This window comes from Quercus robur, chromosome 10, assembly GCF_932294415.1.
Source record: "Quercus robur chromosome 10, dhQueRobu3.1, whole genome shotgun sequence".
Lineage (NCBI taxonomy): Eukaryota > Viridiplantae > Streptophyta > Magnoliopsida > Fagales > Fagaceae > Quercus > Quercus robur.
In genome coordinates, this window is record NC_065543.1 from 5,187,934 (window position 1) to 5,202,945 (window position 15,012).

General features: G+C 33.5%; 1 protein-coding gene across 2 annotated transcripts in view; it reads right to left on the bottom strand.

The window, feature by feature from the left end:
- The window catches only part of LOC126703620 (probable phosphoinositide phosphatase SAC9), a 32,912-nt gene extending 19,799 nt beyond the window's left edge, over positions 1 to 13,113 (bottom strand). Inside the window, exons 1-5 of one of the 2 annotated variants that reach the window (XM_050402645.1) lie at positions 12,944 to 13,113; positions 8,583 to 9,181; positions 6,498 to 6,630; positions 3,787 to 4,997; positions 2,407 to 2,514 (exon numbers count right to left, since the gene is read on the bottom strand). In XM_050402645.1, coding sequence (XP_050258602.1) covers positions 2,407 to 2,514; positions 3,787 to 4,997; positions 6,498 to 6,630; positions 8,583 to 9,181; positions 12,944 to 12,956 — 2,064 coding nt within the window. In that variant the 5' untranslated portion in view covers positions 12,957 to 13,113. Of the gene's footprint in view, positions 1 to 2,406; positions 2,515 to 3,786; positions 4,998 to 6,497; positions 6,631 to 8,582; positions 9,182 to 12,943 lie in introns of those variants that run through there. The other variant, XM_050402646.1, reaches the window with a different exon arrangement.
- Positions 13,114 to 15,012: the final 1,899 nt, after the last annotated feature.

Here is a 15,012-nt window from a genome sequence, read left to right on the forward strand (position 1 = left end):
TTGGTATGAAGGTATATGGTCACATTTTCAAATTTGGTTTAAGATGAGAGAGCAAATTTGGCTTTGGTGATGGAAAACAATAGTTGTCTTCTTTTAAGAAAAGCTTGAATTAAGGTGGAGTTCTTGCAAGAATGCAGATTGCTTGACTGAATTTGAGTCAAGGTGGAAATTGTTAACAATTATCTCAAATTCCTAATTTGACTTTAATTAGGCTTTCTTGGCATGGAAGGTGTAAATACAAAATTTCAAGTTTGGAAATCAAACAATTAAAAATGCTCCACAAATATATTTTTGTACTGAAGACTGAATGGATACAATTCTCTGTAAATTTATTCTATTACAAGAAAATAATCCTCTAGTTCAATTTCCTAGAAAAATTGAAAAAGTCTTCGATTCAAGTATTGTGTTGATGCAATTTCGATTCAATCACAAAATGTCCTCCACTTTGATTGGAAGAGGGATTGAGAGGTCTTTTCAATGGAATTGTGATGAATCTCTAATTGTGCGCTTGGTAGAGATTTAGAGACTTGTTATTAGCGTATTTTTTGAACATTCCTCAAGGCTTTAGAGCTTGAATCTGACAAAGCTTTGAAGGTTGAAATTCTTGAAGTTCTTGGAAGTTTTGGTGCTTGACTCCAATAAACTTTAAGGATTGAAGGGATGAATGTTCTTCACATTAAAAGATATTGATGTATTCTTCAGGTCCTTAGAGCTTGAATCCGTCAAATTTCAACAGTTGAAGTTCTTAGAGGCTTGGTTGAAGTTCTTGGAGGCTTAGTGACGTAGGACAAGGGGAAACAAGGTTTAATAGGACTTTAGGAATGAAATAAAGGTGAAAATCAAGATTTAGGTTGCTGTGAACAGTGATATAAACAGTAACTGTGAATAGTAAAATTAAAGAAAATAAATAAATTCTAGGAATCACACCTAGACTTCCTAAGCATCACACCTAGGGTTCCTTGGCATCACACCTCGGAGAAGGTTGCATCACACAAACCATAAAAAAAAGCTTCACAGCTCTTAAATTCTAAAAACATTCATTATTAATCTCACCTCAATAGAAAGTCCTACAACTCTTTAAATAGAAAACTAATACCTAATCTAAGTTGAACTAGGATTTCTTAAAACCCTTATAAGACTTGGACTTGGACTCCTTAGGCTTTTACTACTAAGCCTAACTAAGTAACCAAACTTAAATAAAACCCAAAAGAAGATCTAATGGATTGTTAGCATAGCCCATTCCAGAATATTATGCAATTACAAAATTTCCCTTGATACTTAAAAATAAATAAAATATAATAAGTCTGTCTTCTCATTGCCTCCTGCATCACATAGGAGCTAGATTCCAATAGAGCTTTGAGACTTCTAAATCTATCTAGAGCTTTGAGACTTCTAAATCTGCTCCTACAAGACTAATAAGACCCTCTATCTATAAGAGTCTTAAGGAGGTTCAATGGCATATGGTTGATTTTGATTGATGATGTGTCATGATTCAAATGGAAGGACTTTAAGTCTTGTTCTTGAAAGGACACATGGCAACATTTGATTAGCTAAAGTGTCTTACTTTGAAATAACACATGACAGCATTTAATTAGATTGCTTGTGTTCTTTTAAATAAAATTATCAGCAAGTGTCAACATGTGATTGGCTCTTGGATATTCTTTGGAATTTTTATTTAGTGACATTTAGAAAATTTCTATTGGCCTCTGATAATGAGAATGGGACCCACTAAGTAGCACATGGCATTTTGCAATTGGATACACTATACAAACATAGTGGTATGATGTGGCAATTTGTTATTGGTTGAAAATTTCGCTCTCTATCTTGGTATTTAAGAAAACGATCTTTTTTTCCTTGGTGTGTAACAAAGTTCTTAATTGAATAAGTAATTGGGTATTCCTTGTCCATCAAGGAATAGAATTGAAGCCTTATAAATAGGCATTATTGCAAAGGGTTTGGTAACTTTAGCCCAAGGGCCCTCCCACATGGGGACAAGAGAAGACTCTTTAAAGAACATGGAGCGAGTTTCTTCAAAAAGTAGTTTGAGAATTTGTCTATTTCGTGTGAGAGCATTATTGGGTGTATTGGAGCTTTGGGATTGTGAGTTTGTGTGCATGTGGTTTTGTTTGTGTTTGGAAGCGTTTTTTTTTTTTTTTGAGTCTATGAGTTTGGTTGAGAGTGATTACAATCCATATCAAGATAATGGATTTTAGTTGGCGTTGCCATGTATGTAGGCTTGGAGTTGGCTGAACCATATTAAATATTGTTTTTTTTTTTGATAAGTGAACCATATTAAATATTGTTGTCTTGTGTGAATGTTTAATATTATTATTCATGAGAATGTGCTTCTATCAGCCCCAAATCAAAACAATTCCTGCGTGATAAAAAGAAATATATTTTGCATACCCAGATTAGGTCTTTTCTTTTGAAACTCAAAAGACTGGCTCCACCATCAGCAGTCGAAAACATGCTGGGAACTGGCTTAAGAAAGAAACCAGATGGTCGTGAAAGTACCTGCACAGATTATCATGTTATACAATTGTAAATTCACACCTCACAGCTATATCATGTTTGTAGTAGACAAGATCCATATGTCTTAGGGAAAAAATGCTCACAAGCAACAAATATTCTCATGTAATAACTTCCAGAAAGTACTAGCTTCCTAGGAGCAACATTGTAGTATCTGAAAGATAAACATATAACTAAAGTCAAAGGCTAAGTTATGATCATCTGGAAAACAAATTTGTCTAGTGAAGGAACTTCGAAGGCCTAGGTTTGTGGCAGAGACCCTAACTTAACTTAAGTAAAAGGCCAAATCCACCAAGTTTAGAGCATTTCTCACAAAAATCAACCTTCTCTTTTCCAGATGAGATAAAGTTTAAAAGGGGCCTCAAATCATCTTAAATCCAACAAGTATTAAATTTAACTATTCTTAGTAGACAGCTTTACAAAAGAACTTATCAATATAACTTATAGTATTTTTTGAGCCCACTACCAATTTCAGTGGGCGGCAAGTATCTAAGAGAGGGAGGAGGGGGGCAAGGAGGGAAAAAAGAACTATCAATGAGACAAAAGTAACGAGCAGGTCTGACAAATCATGTGTTATAATCTGTATATCGCATCAGCACCAATTTCCACCGAACTTTACAGTAGCAATGCAATTTAAAGTTCTAGAATGAATAGTAGATAATATGAGCCTTTAAAAGTTTCAAAACAGCAGTGTAATTATTGCAAAAGATAATATAATATTAATAATAGATACAGAGTCTAGACTTTTAATGGAGTAATAAGAGAAGACAAATTTTAAATATTAAAAAAAAAAAAAAAAAAGCAATATTAATGGATGTATTCCGTAAAATTAAAAATGTAAAATAACTAATGATCCACAGCCTGTCTCCAACATAGTTTCAGCAACATACCAACAACAGGAAATATATTAATTGACATCATGAATCAGCATTTGCTGACTATTTAATCATAAAGTTCAACACATATAACAAATTCTGGAAAGTAAGAGAAACAATACATAAAAAGAGGGTTGATAAAAAATTTACAATTTTTTTTAAAGGTGATTTACACAAGTATCTACCTAGAACTTGCAAGGGAAGGAGATGCCAATTAAGCTAGAGCTTAAAAGGTTTTACAAAATTAACAAAAGATCACCATCCATCCAAGCAAATTTATGCAGTTATAAACCTAAACAACCAAGTACATGAATGAAGCATAAGGATATAAAAGAATAGAATAATATTACACCTAATTCAGAATAGTCCTAGAGCAACATACATTCAGGGGTTGAAGGGGAATTGATGGAAGATGCTTGAAAAGCCTCATTCCAAGAAAAATCTCAAACTGCTTTTGACGAGAGCTATCCACAACTGCATTTTTGTATCTTCTCTGCAAAGTAATTTTCATATTCTGTGCTGCAGAAAACTGTTTAAACTTTCCAGCATCTTCATTAAATATGCTAAGGATTTGGCTATGCATAGCTTTAGAACCAGTATAGAGTGTCGCATGAATATCACCAGCCAGCAAAAAGATATCAGCTAGCTGAGATACTGGTGAAAGTATTGTTGATCGCTTGAATTCCTCGAACGTCATGTCAAATCTCTTCCAAGGTTTATCTGGGCAGGGATGCATCCAAGTTGTGGTCTTAGTATTATGATCAATATAATATGTTTTCCCTGTCACAGCATCAGATCGTTTTTCCCAACCTGGTGGCAATGGAGCAATATATCCACCATAATTATTCAACTGATAACCTAATGCCAGATCACTATCAAGAGATATTCCCAGCCGCCTGCATTGCTCCACAAAAACTTGGAGGGAGCCAAAATAACTAGCTGCATTGGTTCTATCCAAAGAATCAGCACAGTTGAAACGTATCACTCCATTTTGATGTGATCTTAAGCAGAAGGCACCTTCATAGTCATCATTATATATGATTTCACCTCTGCAATCCTTAATCCGTTGTCGTGAAGGCAAATAATCCCCTTCAGAAATGCCTATAGATACAGTGGGTGCTTTTAAAAGTTTCCACAATTCTTCAATTGTTTGTTGTTCACCTTTTAACTTTGTACTGGCATGCCAATCATAATTTATTAAATGGATGCGAGTATATGTGAGTTTTCCAGTTGATTTGATATAATTCAAAGATTCCTCAAAATGCTGAACTAGAATGGACTCTGACTTTCCTTCTCCATTCCTAAGCAAATTGATGCATACAATTGGAACCAGAGCTTTTCTATTCTGACTCCCCCCAACACCTACATCTAAATTTCGAGCATCATACCTTTTACTCAACCTCTGATAATACTGTAAGCTTCCTTTATAAGGATCATCTGAAACATATATTTCTGCTTCTGCAGCAGTGATCTTCAATTCTGCTCCCCACCAGATTGGAATGGTTCCACGTCTCCAAATGTAAGTGTTAAACGGAACACTCTGACCAGCCCTTTTGGGGATCCATACAAGTTGCTCACACTCGACTTCATTACCTGTCAAATACATATTCTTCTTAAGTTCAAAGAATTTGATGGGGAATACAATAAAAAGCTGAGATAAGTGAAGGCAATAAAACAAATGATATAATGCCTGCAATAGAACTTTAAAAAGATATTGAGTCAGAGAGAGAGAGAAGATCAGATATACATATAAGTGCAATGCCATTTGTCCCAAGAGGCACATAATGGCAAAATGCCCTCACTCAAGTACAGAATGAAACTTTTTTTTTTTCTTTTTACTTAAGTACAGAGGAGACTCACAAGAACATAAACTTGAAAAGACTTTTTAATACCTACAAGAACAGAATTTATTTTAGGGAAAAAAAAAAAAAAAAAAAAGCAGATAACAAAGGCAACAACTTTCAGTTCATACACAGGTGCCTCTTTCACATCAGAAGCACAACCACTCCTCTTGGTCCAAACAGTCCCCAAAGAACTAACGGAGCGGTTTTCCATGTAGAACATCTCCTTTTGTCTCCAACTCCTCCATGCCAACCAATATTAAAAAGCCAGAGCATATCCATATTAACTTGTTCTTTTCAGTAGAAATCAAATCATTAAGTTATTAATCTCAACACTGTACATCATAAAAGTATAAATAGGTGCCATTCCCTAAACAAATATGGGCCAAGTAAAGATCTAAAGGTAAAAGTTGTAACAACAATTGAATCTTTCACTGACAAGTCAATAGGGATAGAAAACATTTTCTCACATATTCTGGCATAACTTAATAGTAGCCACCCTACGATGGCATGATAGCCTAGTGCATCTGAAATACAAATGTTTAGGGACAAGATTCCCTCTCATTTAAATCCTCCAATTCCCTCCAATTTTTTACCAAATTTGAGACGCATGGCAATTATTTTTATGGCTTATTTGGTTTTTCAAGATCATTGGATTTTTAATTTTTTAAATGATGTGTGTTACATCTGGATTAAAAATGGGAGGGAATTAAATGGCATGGAATTTATGTGTGTGCCCCTATCCATTAAGAGTTAAGACTAAACCAAAAAAGCAGTCAGAAAAAGAGTTGCATAATTGACCAAGTATCCCACAATGATCCATTCAGCATTTTTTTTTTATTGGTAAGTTACATACGGACCCAGTGGGTCTTGAACCCACCTCACTCCTCACTCCAACCCATTATTATGGGAGGAGGAAGAGGTAGTTGCATTCATCATCCTGAGCATAAAGTAATCTTTCCTATTAATAAAATATCATTACTTTTTTCGTTTTTCTTAAAAAAAAAAAAAAAAAAAGAGCTAATTGAGCTATAGCTCATTGGCAGATCCATTCAGCATGGTACAGAAGAACATGGCTTTTTTATATAATGTTACTAAAAAATTCCCAAAAGGGGGTAGTTCCCAAGTACACAGGAAGTGTACTAAAGGGAATACCTGAGAGAGAAACAGAAGAACCTATAAAATTCCAACAAGAAAAATTAAAAAAAAAAATGCAATTTTGTTTTCCAGAGTCATTAATAACTCACGTTACCTGTGCTAAAACATGAATTTAGACCCCTAGCCAAGTATCGAGTACCAGGATGCAGTCTGCTACGACGAGCTGTCAAAGCAACAATCCCTTCTAGCTGACCTAAGCTTCCAAAATTTCGACATTCTGCAAACCCCTACACATTAATATCATATCTTAACCACCACATAAGTTCTCTATTTGAATGCTATAAGGTAAATCACTGTGAAAGTGAATTGGGGAGAAAAACAAAATAAAATAAAATTTCAATTAAAAAAATGGACCTTTAAAGCGCACTTTTAATAGTGACAACAACCAAAGAAGAGAAGCCACTGCTTAAGTACATTCATGTGAGAATGATTTGTGGATGAGAAACATTTTCAAAATAAATTTCAGAAAGAAAAATTTTATAATATCACATTTTCAGCATAAATTGAATGTAATAGAGCAATCAAGCGATTTCTGATTTCTAACTTTTGCTTTTTACTCAAACAAGCATTGCTAACTGAAAGCTTCATAATTAAACATAAAGTAGATTTAATTACACATTTGATCCTTAAACTTCAACCCCTGCTTCAACTTTCAAAACCCTTGTTTCAACAAAATCCTCACTGTTAACTCAATAACGAAAATTTCTGATGTGGCAAATTTTTTGTATAAAAAATATTTTTTAAATGACGTGAGTTAATGTTTGTTAAATATATGACATGGAGCCTATGTGTCAACAAACAGAAATAACGAAAAGAAAAGAAAAAAAGTCAAATCAGAAAAATAAGTTCACATGCTACCCGCATGAACTTGGGTGAATTTATGTTAGAGAGAGAATTGTTAGGGAAGAAATCTGAAATCCCTAAATATTCTCTCTCTCTGTGAATGGTTCAATCATGGGTGATTTGGGTTGCATCTTCACCTAGATCGATGGATAAGCTGACGAGAATGAAATTTAAAATCCGTAGCAATTCTCTCTCTCTCCTCGAATGGTTCAATCTTGGGTGATTTGGGTTAGATCTTCCCCTAGATCAATGGATGGGCTGATGGGTTTGGGTTAAATGGTGGTTTGAACAATTAGTTGTGGCAGTTTGGCATGGTTTGGTTAAAATTTAGCAATGGATTTTGAGTATGGGTTAGATGGGTGTCATCGTTTTGTTTGGTTCAGCCACCATGTGTGGTGGTCAAGCCTTATGATTTTCCAGTATGAGTTTCAAATGGCCATAGGGGAATTTTGTGGGGGATTCAACCACCGTGTGTGGTGGCCAAGAGTTGCTCAGGAAAGTCATCTCATCATCCTCATTCTGCACTCCACAGTCATTGGAAAGACATCAGTTTTCTTTCTTTCTTTTTTTCTTGATAAAAAAAAATAATGAAGCAATAAAGTCCTGGATCAAAAAGCATTTGTAAACAGAACATCAGTGTTCTTTTTCTTTTTCTTTTTTCTTTATTCCAAGTCACAGACTAGGTCCAAAATCCAAAAATTAACTTAGTAGAATTTAAAATTTGTACTGGCCTCTGCATTTAGGGAAAAAATAGAGGACAAAAAATGTGGCTAAACTGGATCTCACCTAGGCTTTCTAATCCTCCAGTGGAAAATATGCCGATCCAGGTTATTTTCATTAAAAAAACAAAGACAGAGAGAGAGAGAGAGATAATATACAGTGCATCAATTTCCACCTAGACCAATCCATTAGGTACTGCAGAACCCTAAATCAAAAGTTAACAACATGTTGTTTATCAATTTTATTATTGGTACTACACATGCACATAGTGGATCTTGAATCCATGGCCTCACCCTCTACCATTGTTCTTACAAGAAGAAAATAATGAGATAAAGTAATTCAAGTAAAGCACTTCATCCCACAAAGTTAAGTTCCTAATGTGTATCTTAGCAAAAAATAAAATGCTGAACGTGTAAACTAACTCGTAGTTGGTCACCTAACACATTCTTTGTGTGTGTGTGTGTATACAAAACTACATGGTACATACAATAGAACAAGCTATGATGGGCATATGATGCAAAGACTAGAAAATTATACAATACATGTAGAGGAGGTAGACCTAAAAACCAGACATCAGATAAGCATCAATATGAAGATACCAAGAATGAAGATAAACCTGTAGCAGAGTGACACAATGTTGTGGCAGCCCAATGTTTTTGAAAGGCAGTGAAAACCATCCATTCCAAACAAATTCATCGTCAGGGTTTTGTAAGGGCATACGGCTCGGGAAAGGCCGAGTGATGTCTCTTGTCTCACAAAAGTAGTATTTCCCATCAATATCAAGCTCAGTCAATTCTTGAACATTCCTCACTTCTCCTTTTCCTTGTTGTTGGGGATTTTGAAGTGATATCTTGATCCACTGGCTCTCAGTCACCGTATATACACACCCTCCACCAGGCAGATTCGGAATGCTGGCAGTTAACTTTGTTGCAACAAGAAGCAAACCAAAGTTTCCCAGGGCAGCATAACCCAATATCGCCCTGGCATATACCACACTCTTACAAAGCCATCGTGATCCATTTGTAATGCAATTGATAGCCTCTTTTTCAGATTTAAAAATGTCTACACCCAGCTTTCCTTTGTAGCACAATGCACCAGTTGTTGGATCAACATATATGACCTGAGTGTCAGTCCTGGAAGACAAGCTGGCAATGATATGTACTTCACCAGTGTCCAATGTAAGAACTATAATAGATGCATCCCTCAAGCCCCCAACTGCAATAAGAAAAAGGGGTGGGTAGCATGCATAGTATTAGACTTTAGTCATAATCTGAAAAGTTTTTGGAAGTTACAGAAATCAGTGAATCAGTCATATTTATGCAACAAGATAACTAAGGGTGGAAGAAATTTTACCTTTTACATTAATAATTAGAAAAACCTAGTTAAGAATTAAGACAAAGCTAAGTTCATATTTATTGCTTGACTTGCACGGGATTCTTTTCTTTTTTCATTTTTTTTTTTTTTTTGAAAACGTAAGGAACCTTTCTAAAGAAAAGCCCTTTGAACTTGCATGTATAATTTTTATTTTTATTTTTTTGATAGGTAAAATAAAAATATAAACAATAACTTTCATTCAGAAAACAAACCCCAAATTTGGAATTTGCCCAAAAATATGAGGGAAAGTGAATGGCTTGAGCCAAAAAATTCCTATTGAAAAAGTCTACAATTGATCAATGCTGATAAGCGGCAATCAATGGTTGGTTTGTGGAGAGAGAGAGAAAGGAGAAATAGCCAGTGAGACAATTTTTGTGGTGCAGGGTTTAATTGCGTTGGTTTATTGAGTAAGTAGCATTTCAGAAAACATTTTTTTGCTCTATTAGGCTTGTTTTCCGTTGACAGTTGCCCATAGAAAACTTGTTCCATTGACTTCCATTTTCCACTGTACCAAACATCAAATAATGTGGAAAACCTTTTCCACCAAAACAAATAAAGCGTTAATGTAAATTACTATTTCCTTATAATTTTTTTTTTTTTATGAATACATAGAATTTCAGCCTATGACGTCTACTTTATAATGATTGCACTTTAATATTAAGCCAAGACATCAATTGGTTTTTTGGTGTAGATGAGATTAGAATTCCAGACCTCTTATTCAAAGATAAGACAATTTACCTTGGAACCTATGCCTCTATATATGTTCAAATATGCATATCAACGAATCCACAAATGTACTATTCGGTGAAGGCATGTGGCCAAATCCAATTTTTTCTTAATTTTTAATTATGTATAAAAGTGTTCAATATTTGTGCATATACATAAATAGATATTGGACAAATAAATTGATACAGTTTAGCATTGATCCAGTGGAGAGTCTGGAGACCAATTAAGTTTATAGACTTCAAAATAAGGAAACCACTCCCACCTTCTTGAATGCAATATTAGATCCTATGTCTCTAGTGCAAAGCCAAGAGACTTTAGTAACTAAGCTAAGCAACACCCTAAAAACATATTGCGATAATTGATGCCTTTGTTTTCTTTCTTTAGGTCTAATTTCCACAATACGTGTATCAATGCCATGCATGGTTTTCCCCTAAGGTAGTTCCAAAAATGTTGCTACCATCTTATCTCTCTCTCTCTCTCTCTCTCTCTCAAAACACAATATTTTCTTATAGAAAATAACAAGCTTTCCAAACTGCTGAATAACTATGCAACTCACTATTTTACATTTTTTTAATTTTGTATTTGTCCCACTAGGTTGTCCTCCTTGCTGCTTCATTCCACACTCCCCCAAAGGTCTTGCAGAGAGTTGCTGCATTTACAAAGGTAGGATGCTTGTCTTCATTTTTTGAATAATCTTGTTCTCTTATTCTCTGTAGCTCATGAATCTAATTATCCTAATGTTTTTGTAGACTTTAGACTCTCACCAGCCCCAATCATTATCTCTATCCACTTTAGGATAAACACTCTTCTAGACAGCATATGCCCTAACTGCATGCCCTCATATGGTTCAAATATTTCTCTAAAATGCCAAAATTCTTGCTTACTGAAACTGTTCTCTTTGTTCTATAAATCACATGCACCAACAGTACAGGGTAATTTGCGCTGCATGGTCTACATTAAAAGTCCAAGATGAGCAAGTAAACACATTATATGTGATCGTATCTCGCATTTTGTACAAGCTAGTGGGTCCTCCTCAAAGTTTCCACTCTATTCAGCAGCAATTTTCATTGCCACCATTGTCATAAGGATGATTATTACTATTGTTACTACCACTACCACCATCATTTAGAAGGCTCAACATTTCCTCCTTTGCATTCCATGCAAGAAGTTGCAAACAAATATCTTGCACTGATTTTTCCACATGAAATTTCTCCAACACATACCACTGTAGAGCCATCAAAACTAACATTCATCCCTAGCATCACGAATTCCTCCACCAAATTCTCATTTAGATCTTTCTTGAAATGAACTTTTTAGAGACACTTTAATCTTCTCTGTGTGATTGGATCTAAACAAAGCTTTTTCCCCGATACCAACACAACACTGAGACTACATGCACCCAAATGTCAACTCTATTGATCATACAAACACAAAATGTTTTGTTTTAACAACAATTTTCAAAGAACCAAGCCTAACATTCATCAAAGTCTTTCTAATTACACATAGTTGGTCTGGAACACACAACCAAACCATCCACCCGTTTTTATTATTATTATCGTGCCATCTGAGCCAAAGCTCATTCCGTGTACCATGCATCGAATAAATTATCACTACTCCAAATTCAAAAAAACCAGAGTTTAGTAATGCCACAACAAAAAAGCAGATCCTTGGTACCAAATTATTATATCAATGCACATAATAAGCAAATATCACATTAACTATTCAAGAGTCTCTTTTTTAGGGCTTTCCTTGCACTTGATCTGGTCATATACACGTTTTTTCCCGAATACCAACACAACACTACAACTATGTGCATCCCAAATGTCAACCATATTGATCATAAAAACACAACATGTTTTCTTTCATTCAGCAGCAATTTTCGAAGAACCAAGCATATCATTCATTGAAGTCTTTCTAATTATCACTATTAAACTACACACACGCGCGCAATTGGTATTGAACACACAACCAACTTCTCCACCCCGCTTTTTTTTATTATATCATTACTATTATCATGCCATTTAGCCACAGGCTCATATCATCAAACAAGTTATCACTACTCAACATTCAAAAACAAAGCATTTAGTAATGACACAGTAAAAAGCAGATCTTTGGATCCAAATGATCATATGAAAACACAATATATATATATATACACACACACATCACATAAACCTTATCTTTGTCCATCACAAATTCCTACACCACATTCTCATTTAGATCTTTCTTGAAACGAACTTTTTTTTTTATAAGTATATCTTGAAACAAACTTTTTAGAGATACTTTAATCTCCACTGTGTCTTTGGATCTAAACACGCATTTTCCCTAATACCAACACGACACTACAACCACGTGCACCCCAAATGTCAACTCCGTTGATCATACAAGCCCATCGTTAATCGAAGTCCTTCTAATTATCATTGTTAAACTACACACACGCACGCAAGCAGGCAGTTGATCTTGAACGCACGACCAAACCCTCCACCCTACCCTTACTATTATCGTGCCATTTTCCGCGCACCTTGCATCAAACAAGTTATCACTACTCCGCATTCAAAAACACCAGTTTTCAGTAATGCCACAGTAAAAAGCAGATCTTTGGGATCCAAATGATCGTATCAATGCACATAACAAGCAAATATCGCATTAACCATCCAATACTCTCATTCTTAGGGCTTTTCTTGCACTTCGCTCTCTGATCATATACAAACACATATACATACACGCCTAATCATACATACAATTATTCACACACACACATATATATACACACAGATCAGAAACACTGGTTCGGAGACAATTAGTGTGTAAAATTGAAGGCTGAGAATTCAAAAAAGATCAAAAAGAATAGGGAAAACGAAGAACAGAGAAGCTAACCAGGAGAGTCCATGTGCTCGCGAAAATCGAAAATCTTGGAGAGCACCGTCGAGATTTACGATTGAAATGTCAATTCAATCATCGAATGAATTTGCAGAGAGAGAGAGAGAGAGCATTGAATGTGAGAGATTCAAGAAATGAAAGTAAAACTAACATTCAGATAGAGAGAGAGAGAGAGATATTGGTAAAATATATTACAAATTAAGTTTTTTTTTTTTTTAATTGTGCTTTTTCGATTTTTTTGATAGATATGGAAAAGTCTTCTTTTTTTTTTTTTTTTTTTTTTTGGGTTATGGCTTAAAATAGATGTGGAAATTTGTACCATTCTTTTTTGTTGGTTTGCAATTAGCATGATATCTTTTTTTTTGTTTTTGGTTCATAATAATTGATCTTTGTTTGTATTAATCTTAATGTTCGTAATTTTGTATTGTATTCAAATTCCAAGGTTTAGTTTTGGAATTTTCAATGCATTGAATAAATCACTTTGAAGAAGGACAATTTTTGTTCTTTTTTTTGTAAATAGTTTTTTTTATTAAATTTAGGAGAAAATTTGTGATATTAAACCTATTACTAATTGTATGAATGGTGAGTTGACTTCTAAATATAAAACATAATAGTGTAAATGAAAAAAAAAATTAATCACATTCAGTTACATTTCAATTTATAAGATTTTTATAATGAGATTCCTAATAATTTTAGCATATTTCAATAACAAAAAAACCAATTGAATATTTTTTTCAAATAATAATTGTTTGAATTTGTGTTCCATTTTTCCTTCCAAGAAAAAAAAATTGAAACATCATTTTCATGAATATTCTTCATATTTATATAAAACAGTTTTATGAACTATATTCTAAGATCAACTAATCAAGTCCAAGTCCTTAATTTGGTTTTTAACACTTTGGAATATTAATTCTAATGACACAAAAAAATGACAGTTATTTAGATAATATGTCATTAGTAATTAATGTAAAATAAGAGTATGTTTGTGAATTTGTATAAAAGTGACAATACACTTTTTACAACTTGAAACCTCAACAAATTACAAAAGATGTTGTAAATTTTTGTGTCTTTAATAGTACTTTTGGAATTTAGAGAATATTTCACATACACTTGTTATTGCACATACTATATATCCAATAATTAAATGCAATAATAGGTGAATATATGTTACTACTTATTAGCTTATTTTATATATTTTTTATGATTCTCAAAAAAAAAAATTAAAAAAAAAATAATAGGTTTATTACCATTAAGATTACGTAGGTATAGCCCTATAGTATATAAAAAAAAATACATATATATATATATATATATATAGTGTGTATAAATGACCTAAGAATATATACTAACATTAGAATTTAGAACTTTTAGAAGTGATGAACTCCTTTGTCTGGTTGTCCCTAGGGACGGTAGAAAAAGGAAGTCACAAACCTTTCAAAGAAAGAGAAAGGGCAAACAAAAAAAATGAAAAAAAAAAAAACATTGAAAGTTCAAGAAAACTCCATTATAGATGACATATTGAAAAAAAAAAGTTTATTTTTGAATTAAAGTTGAAGACGAAATTCAACTTTTCATTTTAGTGTTTAGGGAATTCAATTATAGACTTATCAAAAATTTAATTTATTCATTACTTTTAAAGTTCATTATAATAATTATACTAGAAATAAATAAAAATTAATATATAAATATTAATAACATAATAAATCTAAATTATCTATTTGATAATAAATGGTTAACATTTGATTCGAGAGTTACTCAAAGAATTTGCAGGATTCTAACAAAAGAATCCTAAAAGAATGGAGTGTTGTAAAAATTATAAGATCCACATGGTGGACAAGTGATGTGATCTACTATTCCATTAAAAAACTTTCACCTGTTTAAAATTGTTAGTTGTTAGGTTCTAAAGACTTAGGTATTTATGTATTTAGAACTCTAATATGTATTGTTGGCAAACCATGATCAAAACAATGTGTTTAGAAGTGTTTTAGTCTTGCTCAAAGTTGTGCATTTATGTAAAGTTGGAATTGAGCTAATGCATAAAAGTTTTATGCATTTCGACCTGGCTC